The 15,363-nt window shown below is 34.4% G+C and overlaps 1 protein-coding gene across 1 annotated transcript; it reads left to right on the top strand.

The window, feature by feature from the left end:
- Positions 1 to 12,083: 12,083 nt before the first annotated feature.
- Positions 12,084 to 13,293, top strand: LOC113765184 (calmodulin-like protein 3). Its single transcript, XM_027309271.1, has one exon. It carries the CDS (start codon positions 12,223 to 12,225, stop codon positions 12,904 to 12,906), a length of 684 nt encoding a protein of 227 aa, XP_027165072.1. The 5' UTR covers positions 12,084 to 12,222; the 3' UTR covers positions 12,907 to 13,293.
- Positions 13,294 to 15,363: the final 2,070 nt, after the last annotated feature.

The raw sequence follows: 15,363 nt of genomic DNA, 5'->3' as shown, positions 1-15,363 counted from the left end.
ATGTGAAACCTACTCTCGTAGTGAATCAACTATACTTGCAGTTAAACCATACCTACTCTCGTGGTTATGAAATTAACTACAAGTTCATTTCCTCTATGAAATTACATGAAATGAATCACTAAAGCCACAAAGGTGTACCTCTACTATCATGAGTGTACTTCCTAGATTTATCACTTCCTTGAACTAGTGTTAAATTCTAATTTTTATTACAAATCTAACACCTTTAGATGATCATAATCAATGGCCAGTTAATCATGATTATAAGAGCAAAAGTGCTAAATAACTCAATCAAGATAATAATATCAAATAGCCAAAAGGTTAACACCAAACAATCATAGAAAGTTCAACCAAAATCCAAGGTATAAATTTTAGAAACACATATTTAAACACAAATCCAAAATTATATAATAACTAAACATGAAATCAAATACAAGAGAGAAAATAGTAGAAAAGATATCACCCTTGTCACATGAGATCAAACTCTCCATCTTGCTCCTTAATCTTCATCCAAGTTTAGTTACAAGTACAAGAAGGATAAACTATACTAACTATACTAATCTATCCTAACTAATGAACTAAGAAAAACTAGTGAAAACTACATTTTTTGTGGAGTTTCTCTAGCCTTCCAAATTTGTAAAAATATCCTCTAAGGCTGTTATTTATAGAAAGATTCAAGATCAAGAACAGTTGTTTCTAGTTGGCATTTTTTACTCTTGAAACTCGCAAAGGTTGCTTCTACAAGATTCTACACTTGCTTGCTCAAATACAGTCGGAATTCTGACAGCTGATGAATCTTTTCCAACTTTGCCACCCCTGAACAGAAAGTTTGACATGAAGAAAGTTGGAGAGGCTGCTGCACATTGGGTGCTAATGCACTAGCATCGGTTCACCATATTAGAATAAGAGGGCTTCAATCTTATGATGAAACGAGCAGTGCCAGAGTCGAAAAGAATCTCTCGAGCAACAGCAAAAAATATTGTATACAAGTATATGAGGTTGAAAAAATAAGCTGAGGAACAAGTTGAAAAATATGGAAAAAGTGAGCATCATAACTAATCTTTATAAGTCAAAAAACCAAAAGATCGAGTACATGGTCATAACCGGGTATTGGGTTGACTCAGATTGGAAACTACAAAAGTGAGTCCTAAGTTTTGTGTACATACCACCATCTCACCGAGGAGTTGAGTTAGCATCTTCAATTTTCAAAAGTGCAAAAGAGTGGGGCATTGAGTACAAAATTTACTCCATATTAGTTGAAAATGCCTCGAACAATGATGTTGCTATTAGAATATTATGTGATGACATCTCTAGGCCTAAAAAGTTTCCCTATGATGGAAAATTGTTCTATGTTCGATGTTGTGCACATATCTTGAACCTTGTGATTCAAGATGGCATTTCTGAGATTGTGGACATCACCAAAGCCATTAGGGACTCCGTGAAATTTATGAATCAATCAGAGGGTCGAGTGTTGATGTTTGCTAAGATTGTCGAACAACGGCAGATACCAGGAAAAAGGTTGCTTTATGGTTGCAAGACAAGATAGAATGCCACTTTCGAGATGCTGAATTGTGCCATCAAATTTAAGAATGTTTTTCCCTATTTCCAAGATGAGAGCAAAGTTACAATTTTTGCCCATCTGATGAGGATTAGAAAAAGGCAGAAAATGTTTGTTTGATCTTGGAAAAATTTTAGGAGTGCACACATATAATTTCTGGCTCAAATTATCCTACCAGCAATCTTTTCCTTCAAGAGTTGGTGAAGATAAAGAAAGTGATGGATGCTCAAGTCAATGATGAAGACCCCTTCATTCAGGCCATGGTTCGAGGGATGAAAGCTAAGTGTGACAAGTATTGGGGTGAATGTAATTTTATATTGGCTGTGGCTACTATATTAGATCCAAGACAGAAATGAGGGTTGTAGACTTCACCTACCCTCAATTGTATCCACCTTCAGAGGCTTCTCATAACATTTCCACCATTTGTCAAGTGATATTCGAGTTATATGACGAGTATGTTGCTTTAATGGCAAATCCAACTAGAGGGCCAATGGCTTCTAGCTCTTCACAAAGGCAAGGAACAAATGTGACCAAGAAGACTATATAGGGTGACTTTGATCAATATTGTGATGAAGTTGAGACTAGTGAATCCAATAAGTCAGAATTGGTTGATTATTTAGACAAGTGTCGGCAAAAGATAAGAGAAGACCTCAATGAATTTGATTGTTTGGAGTGGTGGAAAATAAATCGAATCTCATACTCAGTACTTTCTCGAATGGCCTAGGATGTCTTGGCCATTCTAATAAGTACAGCTGCATCGGAGGCCACATTTAGTGCCGTGACTCGAGTAATTGACACCTATCGAGCAGCACTTCACTTAGATACAGTTCAAGTATTGATGTGTGTAGGAGATTGGTGTAGGAATCTTCACGGGGTGAAAAAGAAGACGAAGGTTAGCTTTATTGTTTTACTACCAAACTTCTATATTTGAGTTATTGACTATAAGTTTCTTTATTCTTTTGGGAAGTTATGTAACTTTTTTGTGTTTTGTCCTCTTTCCTTTTTGTAGGAAGCCAAGACAATCAAAGAATTCGACTTGCCCAAGCTTTGAAGATTTATGCTACTGTTCATTTCTTCTACTTAGATTAGCTCATAATTTGGAGCTTGTGAATTTATGAGACATGTAACTTATTATGTATTGTGGAGTATGTTTATATTTTCGAGCTTTTTCCTTTCATTTACAGTTTGAATGACTATTAACGGGGATGTGTGAATAGGTTGTTATCTTTCTATTTTCCTCCAATTTGCTGAGCCATGAAGGTCGATTGGTTAGATTACTCGAATCAAAGGCTCGATTTCGACTCGAGCCTTATTGAGTCGAGCCTCGAGCTTTTTAAGCATTTCCTCAAGTCAAGCTCGAGTCTAGATTCTCCAACTCAATGGAGCTCAAGCTCGAGTTGAGTATAGTAATATTATAGTCCTAGTCAAACTCGAGTATAGCAGTACTCGAGTTCAACTAAGCTCAAGTATGTCTCTACGCCCCTTTAACCGCAGTTGTCAAGAAGAATGAGAAATTTGTCTGCGGAGAAGCTGAAGAACAGACTTTCCAAATTCGTAAACACAAACTCACACACGTACATGTTTTATCTTTACCTGATTTTAATAAAACATTTGAAATTGAATGTGATGCCTCATGTATTAAAGTAGGTGCCGTGTTAATGCAAGTTGGGAAGCCAATCACTTATTTTAGCGAGCAACTCGGTGGGACGGCATTAAACTACTTAACGTAGGATAAAGAGCTATATGCACTAGTTCGAGTGTTAGAGACATGGCAGCATTATTTGAGATCTAAGGAATTCGTGATTCATATGGATTACGAGTCCCTTAAATATTTGAAGGTGTAGCACAAGTTGAGCAAGAAGCATGCTAGGTGGATCACCTTCATTGAGTCATTTCCATACGTCATCAAGTACAAGTCTGCTAAGACAAATGTTGTTGCCAATGCACTATCACGCAGGTACATCCTAATCACTACTTTAGATGCTAAAATTCTAGGGTTTTAGTTCATTAAAAACTTGTATCAAAATTATTCTGATTTTGGAGTGATTTATGAGTCATGTAAAGCACCTCATAAGGGTAAGTTTTTCATTGCTGATGGATACCTTTACTATGTCAACAAGCTATGTATTCCCATGTGCTCAATTCATGAGTATTGTTGAGGGAATCATATGGTAGAGGATTAATGGGACATTTCGGGATATCTAGGACATATGATGTTTTGCAGGAACACTTCCACTGGCCGCGCATAAAGCAAAATGTGGAGCGATTTGTTGGCAAGTGTATCACATGCCGACAAGTCAAGTCTAAGGTACGTCTGTATGGTTTATACACTTCATTGCCTATACCTAAGGAAAATAAGTAAATCTATCGATGGACTTTATACTTAGGTTACCTAAGTCTAGGAGAGACAGTGATTTCATTTATGTAGTCGTAGATAGATTTTAAAAAATGACTCATTTCATTGCTTATCATAAAACTAATAATGCATCTCATATCGCTAATTAGTTCTTTAGGAAAATAGTGAGATTGCATGGTGTTCCTAGGTCCATAGTATCTGATAGAAATGTTAAGTTCCTTAGCTAATTCCAAAAAACCTTACGGTCTTAGTTAGAAACTAAGTTATTATTTTTTATAGCTAGTCACCCACAAACTGATTGCCCAATAGAAGTAGCTAATGGAACTCTTTCTATCTTGTTGTGTGCAATATTGTGTAAAATTCTTAGGGCATGGAAGGAATGTTTACCTTATTTCGAATTTGCATATAACCGTACCATGCATTTTGCTATCCAATATTTGCCATTTTGAGGTTATTTATAGTTTTAACCCACTTATGCCTTTAGATTGTGCCTTTACCAGTTTATGAACAAGTTAACTTAGATGATAAGAAAAAGGCAGAGTGTGTCTGACAATTTCATGAGAAAGTGCGAGCTAACATTGAGAAGCAGACAATGCAGTATGCTACACAAGCAAACAAGAGTCGCAAGTGTGTGGTGTTTGAACCGAGTGACTGGGTTTGGCTTCACCTGAGAAATGAATGTTTCCCAATCTAATGTCGAAACAAGTTGCTACCACGTGGAGATGGAACATTCCAAGTACTTGAATGTATCAACGACAATGCTTACAAACTCGAGCTACCAGGTGAGTACTGAGTTAGCGCCACATTCAATGTATTTGACTTAAGTCCTTTTCTTGCAGGCGATGAGGTCGATTTGAGGACAAATCCTTCTCAAGAGAAAGGGACTAATGGAGTTGCTCAAGCTGATCATCATGCTCAAGTCAATCTCGTGGTAGTTTTGGTTGGTCCAATGACACGAGCTCGAGCCAAGTGACTTAACGAGTCATTACAAACCATGGTTCGAGTTGTTAAAGATTCAATTGGAGTGCCTAACATGGTCCAAGAAGGGAATTGAAGTCAAGGTTGAAGAAGGAGGTTGATGGGCAAATATTTCCAACTTATGGAGTTACTAGTTTAGGCGTTAGCTTAGCTTTAGTTAGTCATTATTTGATTTGGGTTTTAAACTAATAAATGGACCAGCTTTTAGAGCTTGGATCCGACCTTAAGTAGGGTTTTATGGGCCGTGTTAAGAGGTCTAGCTCGTGTGTCTTGTTTGTCCAAGTTGTGTTAGGAGTTCTTGTGCAAAGACACATTAAAAACGCTGTTTCTTGTTTCATCAATAACATATGAAATTTTCCAGAAATTATTCTTGAGAGAAAAGCTCTCTTGGCTGTATGAGCTCCCCTTGAACACTTAGAGTTTTCTTGATGTTCGTTTGGCTTATCAATCAATGTATCACCCTTGATTGTGATGCCTACTACCGTTCCTTGGGTTCACTAGTTCGTTTGGTTGTGGGTCAAGATCATATCAACATTCACTACCACGGGGATTAGACGGATCTTTTTAGGAATTCCGTTATTCAAACTTGTGTCAATCACCATCAATCCGGGGTTTGTTTGATCGCGAATTTCGCCTTCAATACGGTTCGTATCACACCTCAAGGTAGATTTGAATCTTTATTGTTATGATTAATGACAAATATATGTTTATGTATAACATTTTAAATTTTATGAAATTTTTTGTAGAATGTTATGGATAGTGAAAGCAAGATGCCTTGTGGGAGTTGGGAAGTTTATTTCCTGAATTTTGCGGCGTGTTGCGCTCCAAAGCATTGTGGATTTGGGGCATGACAATGGGTTTGTTAAGGAAAAAAGATATGAAAAGAAAAAAAAAAAAGTAGAACGATACATTCTACAGAGGAAAATTGGGAAGAGATCCAGAGGGTAGAGAGAAGTAAAGCTTGCTTCTCCTTTTCCTCCATCGTGGTTGACAGAGAATCTATGTCGCAAATAAAAAAAATTAGAAAAGCAATAAAATTTGAATCTACATCAATTTGGTTCTTTTTTTTTGAAAAATTATTATTTTGGATTTAAACTCCATGTTTCTCACTGACTAATTAAACTTTTTTTTGGATTACCCTTGATTTACAAAAGAACTGCACATCTTTCTCACTAACTAATTAAACTTTTTATTGGATTATCCTTGACTTATAAAAAGAATTGCACATGTTTCTCATTAGCTAATTAAACTTTTTATTAGGTTAATCTTGTATACATTGATAATATATATACACTAAAACTCTTGGACGCATGTCACTTTGTCCCAAATCTTGAATTTGAATTTCATATTTTGTACATGCAACATGCGTATATGGGGTGCTAGTGTATACACTATCTATCTATGTATACATCATTAAATCTTTTCTATTTTATCTCTCTTAATGTTTATTTCAAGTTGAATTATGGTATTCATTTAAAATACGAATTCTTAAAATCAATTTAAAATTCAAAATATATTATTTGCATTTAGGGTTGATTACATTTACCACCTCTAGAATTTGACAAAACTACTAATCAGACCCTAGGTTTGACTATATTACAAAAAGTCCCTCATATGGAAAAGCCTATAACAAATAGCCCCTTGCTATTACTTCATGACCATTGACTGTTAAATCATTAATGATGTTAGCATGATTTTTTAAAAAAAATCCCATCTTACACCTACTGTAGCCCCTCTTTTTCTTCCCTTTTTTCCAATGAAGATGGAGGAATGAAGGGTGAACGGATTTTTTGGTGCTAATCAAGCCACACCTTAACCCTTATTGTAGCCCAATCTCCTAATAAGCTGTTGGGGAGATGCATTTTTTACTTATGTAAGCAGAATGTCGTCTTAGTCCGTTCATTCTACACCCTATGAATTTTGAAATGGTAGAAGCATAGCCCTATTTGGCAATAGAGATTTTTGCATAGTTTTTCTCCCATAAGTTTTTTAACAACTTTAACTACAGTAATCTCAAAAAACTCCTCAAAATTTTTAAATACACACTTCAAAATACCAAAAAATACACAAAAAATTTCCCTTCCACCTCAACCCCCCGCTAACCAACACACCACCATCTCTTCCGGTGCTGGCACTGGCACTGGCTCCGGCCACTGCTGTTGGCACCGACGCCAGCAAAGGTCTTTTCTTTTCTTTCTCTTCTCCCTCTATCTCTGCCTCTCCTCCTTCCCCCTTCCTCCCTCTCCACCTCCCCTCACCCCCGCCACTTCTCCCTGCCCCTCCCTAGGTCGCGCGATCTAAGAGATGGGAGAAGGGAGGAGAGGGGGAGAGAAAAAGGCAAAAAAAAAAATTTCTTCCTGCTACCGTCGGTGCCAACGACTGGCGACTGGTGAGGTGAGAGAGCAAAAGAGGAGAGGAAAGAAAAAGAAAAAGAAAGAAAGAAAAAGAAAAAGAAATTTTACATCTTAAAAATTTTTCTACAAATTCTAGAGTAAGTTCAAGTAAAATTTTAAACAAATACCAAAAAAAAAACTTATTTGCCAAACAGGGCCAATTCTTATCCTTTCATTATATGTTGATAGCAATATTAATGGCCAGCAATGATTTGGAGTTAACCAACACAACAAAAAGTTTATCATCCTCCAGTTTTAAAATAAAGAATATGGGCAAGGCTGATTATAAGCTAAGACTCAAGATCCACAGAGGTCGCTCTAAGAGAACTTTTATTTTGTTTCAAGGGACTTACATTAAATGGATTTTAGAGTGATTTTGAATCAATACCAAACTAGTTGATACTCCAATAGAAAATAGTCATATTCTTAGTATTGAGCAATGCCCTAAACCAAATTGAAAAAAAGAAAAATAAAAAGTAGCAAGAGTGCCTTATGCCATGGTTGAAAACTAAAAAAATTATCTTTAACAAATGGTTATGTATTTTAGCTTATTAGTTTGTTAAACCATTTTTTATGTTCATAAATCTATATACAAAATTATTTTACCAATGAAAATTTTTGTCATTTTAAAGCAAACCTTAAAGTTCCACAACTACTAATGTTGCAATATTCGTTTTAAACTTATGTTAGGATTTACATGAAAATCTTTTGAAAAAAAACCGATAAGTTAGGTTTTCTTTGATAACCCGGTTTAGCACTTAAAATTAATGAATTCAGATCTTAATATATTTAAACCATTTGATAACCAAAAATTGAACATCTGAATTAATTAAGGGTCTGTTTGTTTGGGCGAAAAATGTTTTCCGGAAAACATTTTCCACATTTTCCATTGTTTGGTTGTTAATTAATTTGGGAAAATGATTTCCAATGGAAAAGAACTTACACCTAGAGAAGGAAAATAACTTCCTTGTCTATCATTCTGAAGTTATTTTCCTTTCACACAGCTTTCACCGAAAGATGGAAAATCACGGCCTCACTCCACCTCCCATTGAGACAATTGAAGACCCACTCCACCACCAAGCTTCCCCCTCTCTCTCTCTCTCTCTCTCTCTCTCTGTGGGATATCAAAACACTTATAATTATCTTTTCTTGGCCCCTAGCAATTCCAAACTTGAATAATATTTTGAAGAGTTAAGAACTCTGGTTTCCATATGTCAAGAAAACAGAGTAGTATTACTTTGAGTTCGGTCAACTTTGATTAGTTTTCATGAGGTACTAACTACATAGTGGCAGCGACTTCTGGTATCATGTACCTTTAATTTACTACCTTTAGTTGCCACAGTTCACTTAATTAACAATTATATGCATGCAGTCAATTAATAATTATATTAAATTTTCATTGATGGATCTCGGTAGTGATCATCAATTAAACTTTTAAATTTTCATAAAAGAGACTCTTCTCCCCTTAATGATTTTTTTAAAAGGAAGATAAAAAGTCAATTAATTAGTATCATTAATAATTCCATTTAAGAATTCATGGTGTAATATGAATAAATATTTTATAAAAATGATAATATGATTATAATGGATAGAAACTAAAAATAACTTGTAATAAAATGAATGTTTTGAAAGTAGAAAACATTTGCAACATATCAACAAACACATCAGAAAATATTTTACTGACAAACCAAACACCGGAAAATAATGAAAAAAGGAATTTGGAAAATATTTTCACTAAATTACCAAACACTGGAAAAATATGGGGAAGGAAGTGATTTTCCAGGAAAATGACTTCTATCGAAAATATTTTCAGTCCAACCAAACGGACCCTAAGTGGCACTGATTTTCTAAGCAAAACTTGCTCCTAAAATTAAGTGATAAGCTATTTACTTATCACTAAATGTGTTATACACTCAAATATATTAGATTTAATACTTAATAATTCAATAATTTAATGAATTTAGATTTCAAATTTCAGCTTTCAAACTTTAGTTTTTAGACTTCAATTTTATCAAATGCACCCTTAGTTTAACAAAGTTTTTTCTTTTTTCTTTTAACCTAGACATTAGGATACTAAAAGTTTGAATTAAACTATTAGATAACATCAACCATATTGTTGAATTAAACTATTATATAACATCAACCATATTGACTTCAGAATAAAAATAATTTTTAAAAATTAGGGAATGACACTTAAACAGCTCATTGAAAAGCTCTTTCGACGCCTCAACTGCTAAGTAGTATAATAGGAGTGGCAGATATCCAGCTTTCTAAGGGTGTGTTTGAATTGCAATTTTTTGTATTTTTTGTAGAAAATGTACTATGACAATTTAATATATGTAAGGTAAAAAGTGATTGGAAAATATATTTATAAAAAACGTGGAGATTTTTTGGTAGAAACTCCCTTTCCAAATAAGAGTGTTTGGATAGAGTATTATTTGAAATATTATTTGAAATAAGTACTATAACATTTTTTATGATGCAATGCATGTGCCATAAAAAGATAATTGAAAATATAAAAAAGTGGATTAAAAAATATGTTTTTTATACAAGTAAGATATTATTTGATAAAATTGAGCTATCCAAACACACTTCTCAAATATTAATAAGGCAATCGGTGTGGGATGTACATGTAAGATTCTAAAGGAGTCACAAATTGACATGGATGACCCACTTTTTTTCTATTTTTCTGATCTTGTTTTGCAAAAAATTACGTCAGGGCAAGTACAATTAATAATTAAGAGTTCATTTATAATAAATGATTGAGAGTCACCATATATGCATATGATAGATTCAAATATAAAAATTTCTAAAATTAAGATTATGAACTGTTATTTAATTTGTATCTACCGTATAAATCATATGTTCCTTAAAATAAAATCTTCATAACAACAATTAGACAACCAATAGCATAACTTTTTCTTTTTTTTTTCTTCCCTGAACTGTTAATTTTTGGCCGGTTTTAGGTCTCATCATACATCAATTTCACCCTTGAGCGACCAAGGGAAAATATCTATTAGCCGCTTCCGTACTAGGCGGTGCCAACCCTGCTCAATTCCTCCACGTGTCAGCATATCCAAAATCACGCGCTTTCATCTCTGTGCATCATTAAGGGTCATTGTCAAGCCGGCCCCTTTATTTTACTTGGCGCGTTTCAGTTCCTAACGTCTCTCTCCGGCTTCGGATACCAGATCCGTTATTAACGGTCAATTTTCTTTTGCCACCAAAGACCATTTAAAATTGGTGATGTCCCCACCGCACTTCGTACAAAAGTGAAAGAAAAACTACTCTTTTGCTTTTTCTTTTTCTTTTTTTTTTCTCCAGGCAATATCCCGGGTCACAAACCACTGCATTTGTCTTCTTTGAGAAAGTTATACACTAGCTTACTTAAAGAAATTGATAAATAATTTCCCTCTAAAAAAAGCTATAAAATATGACTACAACTAATCGAATTAAGTGACGAAGATAAAGAGAAAATTGCTCCACTTTGTAACTATATCTTATATTTTCTTTCTTTCGCGGATAAAGTTACTCCTAGATCTCATACTATTTGCTTTGAAATCTGGTGTTGACGTTTAGTATAATAATGCTGAAAAAAGAAAGTTACCCACTCAAAAAAAAAAAATTAATTTAAACTTTTCATACTTTTATTACCACATTAGTTCTTTGTGGTGTCATAGAATACTTTATATAATTCTTATTAAAAGGACACTGCAGAAGGGCAATAGTGGAACGTCATAATTAATAACTTCAATATGTTAAGGGCTGATATGTAGTCCTCTTCTTTAAAATTGTAGTTTACAGAGATTAGTATTTTTTTTTTATTTTTCAAAAAGTGGGATTGGTTCCTTTTCCTTGAGGACAGGGTGATACCCTATTTATTTTTCACTTTTTGGTAGGATATGGACTACTTTGTCAAAATGAAGAATAAAAGCTCAATTATATGACTGCAAAACACTTTTAGAGTAAATTGGTGTAACTAATCCTGAAAATTCAAGGGTCGATGGGATATAGGTCCAGCATATTTGACCTTGGAAACCATTTCCATACTCTTACATATAATTGCTATTTGGTGTGCATTCTACATAATATGCACAATTTAGACCCTGTTTAGCTTGCTATTTTTTTGAGGAAAATTTACATTTTTTTATGAATATTGCATTTATATATGTTTTAATCATCTTTTTTACCTCACATTCTAAAAAATGCTACTCCATAATAATTTTTCCTTAAAAACCCTTCAAATATTACATTCCAAACAACCTTTTAGTTACAGATACACCTTTTAATCTTTGCAAGAAAAAAAAATAAAAATTTACAAATCAAAGAGAATGAATGCCATGAAATGCTTATCAAAATTGATATGCCAACTGTTTAAATACAAGCTGTAAAATGAATTCCCTCTTTTACTATGCAAGTTCACTCCCAAAAAAACAAAAAAAATGAAGGAAAAAAAACAAAACTTTATTGATCCTTAGAATCCTTAAAGAGTTAATAAAACTTAAATTAAGCAAGTTGGGCAAAGTCAGACCATTCATCACACCCCAACAAAAGCACCAAACACACAATTATAGCAACGCGTTTTTGGAATCTCCAATGCCTTATAAAATACTACTACACTGCTACTAACTTGGGTCCATTAATAATAGTAACTACTACTCCTACTGCGCTCCTACTTCCACTACTGTTTCAAATCTAATACGCGTTTTTGACAGATCCCATCCCATTTGCTTGCTTCTTCAAGACAGCTCTTAAAAAGCCTACCAGTCCATCATCATTGGAGACTTTGCTTACTTTTTATTTGCCAGTTCTTGCTTGCAATTTGCATTATCCCTTTTTCTAGCTATATATTTTTGCTCTCTCTTTGTACATCTTCTATATTTAGTCTCGTCTAAACCTCCTACACAAACAAGACACTTTCTCCCCGCACAAAATAAGCAATGCCATCCATTTTGTTGAGGATTTTCTTCCTATACAATCTCCTCAACACATTCCTCCTTTCCTTGGTTCCTAAGAAGCTTAGAACCTTTCTCCCCACTTCTTGGTACCCTTCGTCACCACAACCACCACTAAATTTTTTCAAGAAAAAGGATAATACAACTCCACCTTCGTCCACCACCATCCCTTCCTCTTCGTTGCCGGCCTCATCTCCTCGAAGCATTAGACGCAGGATGGATGCGGACGAGCTCAGACGGGTTTTCCAAATGTTTGATAGAAACGGGGACGGACGGATCACAAAGAAGGAGCTGAATGACTCGTTGGAGAACATGGGAATATTCATCCCTGACAAGGAGCTAGCTCAAATGATTGCCAAAATCGACGTCAATGGCGATGGATGCGTGGACATTGACGAGTTTGGATCTTTGTACCAATCCATCATGGACGAGCGCGACGAGGACGAAGACATGAGAGAGGCTTTCAACGTTTTTGATCAAAATGGCGACGGATTTATCACGGTGGACGAGTTGAAAACCGTCTTGCAATCGCTCGGCCTCAAGCAAGGTAGGACTTTTGAAGATTGCAAGAACATGATCATGAAAGTGGATGTGGATGGAGATGGTAGGGTAAATTTCAACGAGTTCAAGCAAATGATGAGAGGGGGAGGATTTGCTGCATTATCTTGATTATTTTTATTAATACAATTCTTTTCTTTTCTTTTCTTTTCTTGGGTTCCCTTTGTGTTAACAACATTACTTTTGAGGGAGTTGTTGTTCTTTTTAGGTTGTAAATATAATATGATATTCAATTCTATATCCTTAAGATTCCCAATTCCAAAAAACAAGGGATAAGACTAGTGAACACAAGATCCAAAGCAATGCTCTAATGGTTATGGTCATCCACAAGAATATTCATAGATGTATATCGATGCCAAGACAGCTGAAGCTATTGTTGAATGCTTTCAAATGTTATTAATTTTGAGCACTTGGGATCCCTTCCAGCAAGGTTTGTAAAATCTCAATCTGGCATTTCTGCTTGCGATCATTAATAGTGATCCAAATGCAATTAATCTCTATGGTCATGGAAGAAAGTTGCTTTGGGATTGGGGATTTTGGGGAGGGGGATGTTAGGAATCCTAAGCATTATAAAGAACTTGTATTTTTATTTTTTAATATTGGATTTTTATTTTTTGATCTATCTTCTTTTTTTTTTGTCTGAGATAGAATATTTTCAGTTGTTTTGGAAATTTTCGCAAGAGTGTGATGAGTGATTTTGACATGGAATTTTTATAGCTATTGAATAGTGTTTTGGCAATTCTCCTGCATTTGGACGCTGAAAAGTTGAAGAAAATTTTGAAAAAAAAGAAAAGAAAAGAAAGAATGTAATTATGCTTAACATCTATTATATAGAACAAGTTAATGATGTTTGCTGAAATTGAAATATTAGAAAAGGGAATTGCAACAATTCCTCTTTTCAATCTAGGGCTAGGCTCATAAGTATGAACCACCTGGGTCTTATTAATGAATATAAGCAAGGTTTCATGTGGCCGAGACTAGTAAGTCAGCACCTCTATAATCTATAAAGGAGAGTGTTTAAGGTGGGACCTACGTGTCCTCGTCTCGCAGGCACCAGCTAATTGTTAGACAAACCTGTTGTTATCAGCTCAGTTTTTCTCAATTGGCGCTAACACTACTGCTGTTCGGCAGGAATAGCAACGGGCGTGGGGTGGCGTGGGGTGGGGGACCCTTGCCCTGCCTGCCCCACTCCCACTCCGCTGCCCAAATATATAATTTGTATTATATAAATATATAATTATTAGTATAATTAATTATATTAATTATATTGTATATACATAATTTAATACTTATAATTATATATGTGGGTGATGGAAGGAGGGTATACTCTATCAAGTGATCTCTCGTCCCATTAATCTTTGCATGGACACTCACTCTAATTGTCATTTCAACTGTTTAGCCTTACTTCGGGAATATTTCTTTTTAGGGGCAAATGCATGGTTGGCCCTTCAACTATTATTTGTACATTTTTAATCCACTTATTTGTATATCTTCAGCCTTTCAACTTCTAAAAATGTATGTTTCTTGTCCTTCGCCCGTTTAAGTCGTTAAGGCCAATAGAAGCTACATCATCACACTCAATACACGAGCAAAAATTGAAGGTCTAATAAAAGGGATAGCCCAAAATTGGAGAGTTTTTTATTCCATGCAAGTATGATCAAATAAATCATATTATTTCAACCTCCATGACATGAGGAATTTGTTGGTATAAAATATTAGAAAATTTGACATCAATTGAGCCATGAAATGGCTGGAAAAAAGTCATGAGAGTGCTCTATTGTGTTGGATTTCAAACCAAATTCCTTGTCAATTTGACTGACGTTTGAAAGATTTGGTAGAGGATTTTCAAATGGTGATAAGAATACCATTTTTTATTTTAGATATATTCATATCTTGCAATGTTCACATAAAACTTAAACTAAATTTGAGATCAACACGAAAAATAGAGTTTAAAGATGTAGTTTCATTTAAATTGACAACAATGAGGTAGTGGTTAATTCTTGATTTAGTGGCGAAGTTAGAACCTTGGCCTAAGGGAACTTTGACCACTAAAATTTTTTAACATATTTGATTTATTGTAATCTATGTTGATTGGAGAAGTTTGAAGACCAAAATCAATATGTTAGAAAATTAACGGATATTTATAAAAAAAATTTCTCGTTCACTCCTTTCGTTTGATCCTTGTCGATTTGAATGAAGTTTGAAAGATTTGGTAGAAGATTTTCAAATGGTGACCAAACTATCTACTCATATCTTGCAAGATTCACATAGAACCAAACCAAAATTGGAGATCTATACAAAAAAAAAAAAGAGAAAAGAATCTAAATTTGACAACAATGAAGTAGTGATCAATCCTTGATCTAGTGGTGGAGTTAGAACCTTGGCCAAAACTTTGACTATTTAAAATTTTTAAACATATTTGATTTATTGTAACATGTGTTAATTGGAGAAGTCTTTAGAGTAAACTTAATATGTTAGAAAACTAATAGACATTTTTAAAAAAATTTCTCTTTCACAGCTTTAATTTGATCCTTGATTTTCTCCTAAAAACTTGATGATCACATTTGG

This window comes from Coffea eugenioides, chromosome 3 (assembly GCF_003713205.1).
Source record: "Coffea eugenioides isolate CCC68of chromosome 3, Ceug_1.0, whole genome shotgun sequence".
Classification (NCBI taxonomy): Eukaryota; Viridiplantae; Streptophyta; class Magnoliopsida; order Gentianales; family Rubiaceae; genus Coffea; species Coffea eugenioides.
The sequence above is the reverse complement of the archived record's forward strand: the minus strand, read 5'-3'. Positions and strand labels throughout refer to the sequence as shown.

Excerpts from the sequence above, each read along its gene's own strand:
- LOC113765184 (XM_027309271.1), top strand. The coding sequence starts at position 12,223 with ATGCCATCCATTTTGTTGAGGATTTTCTTCCTATACAATCTCCTCAAC.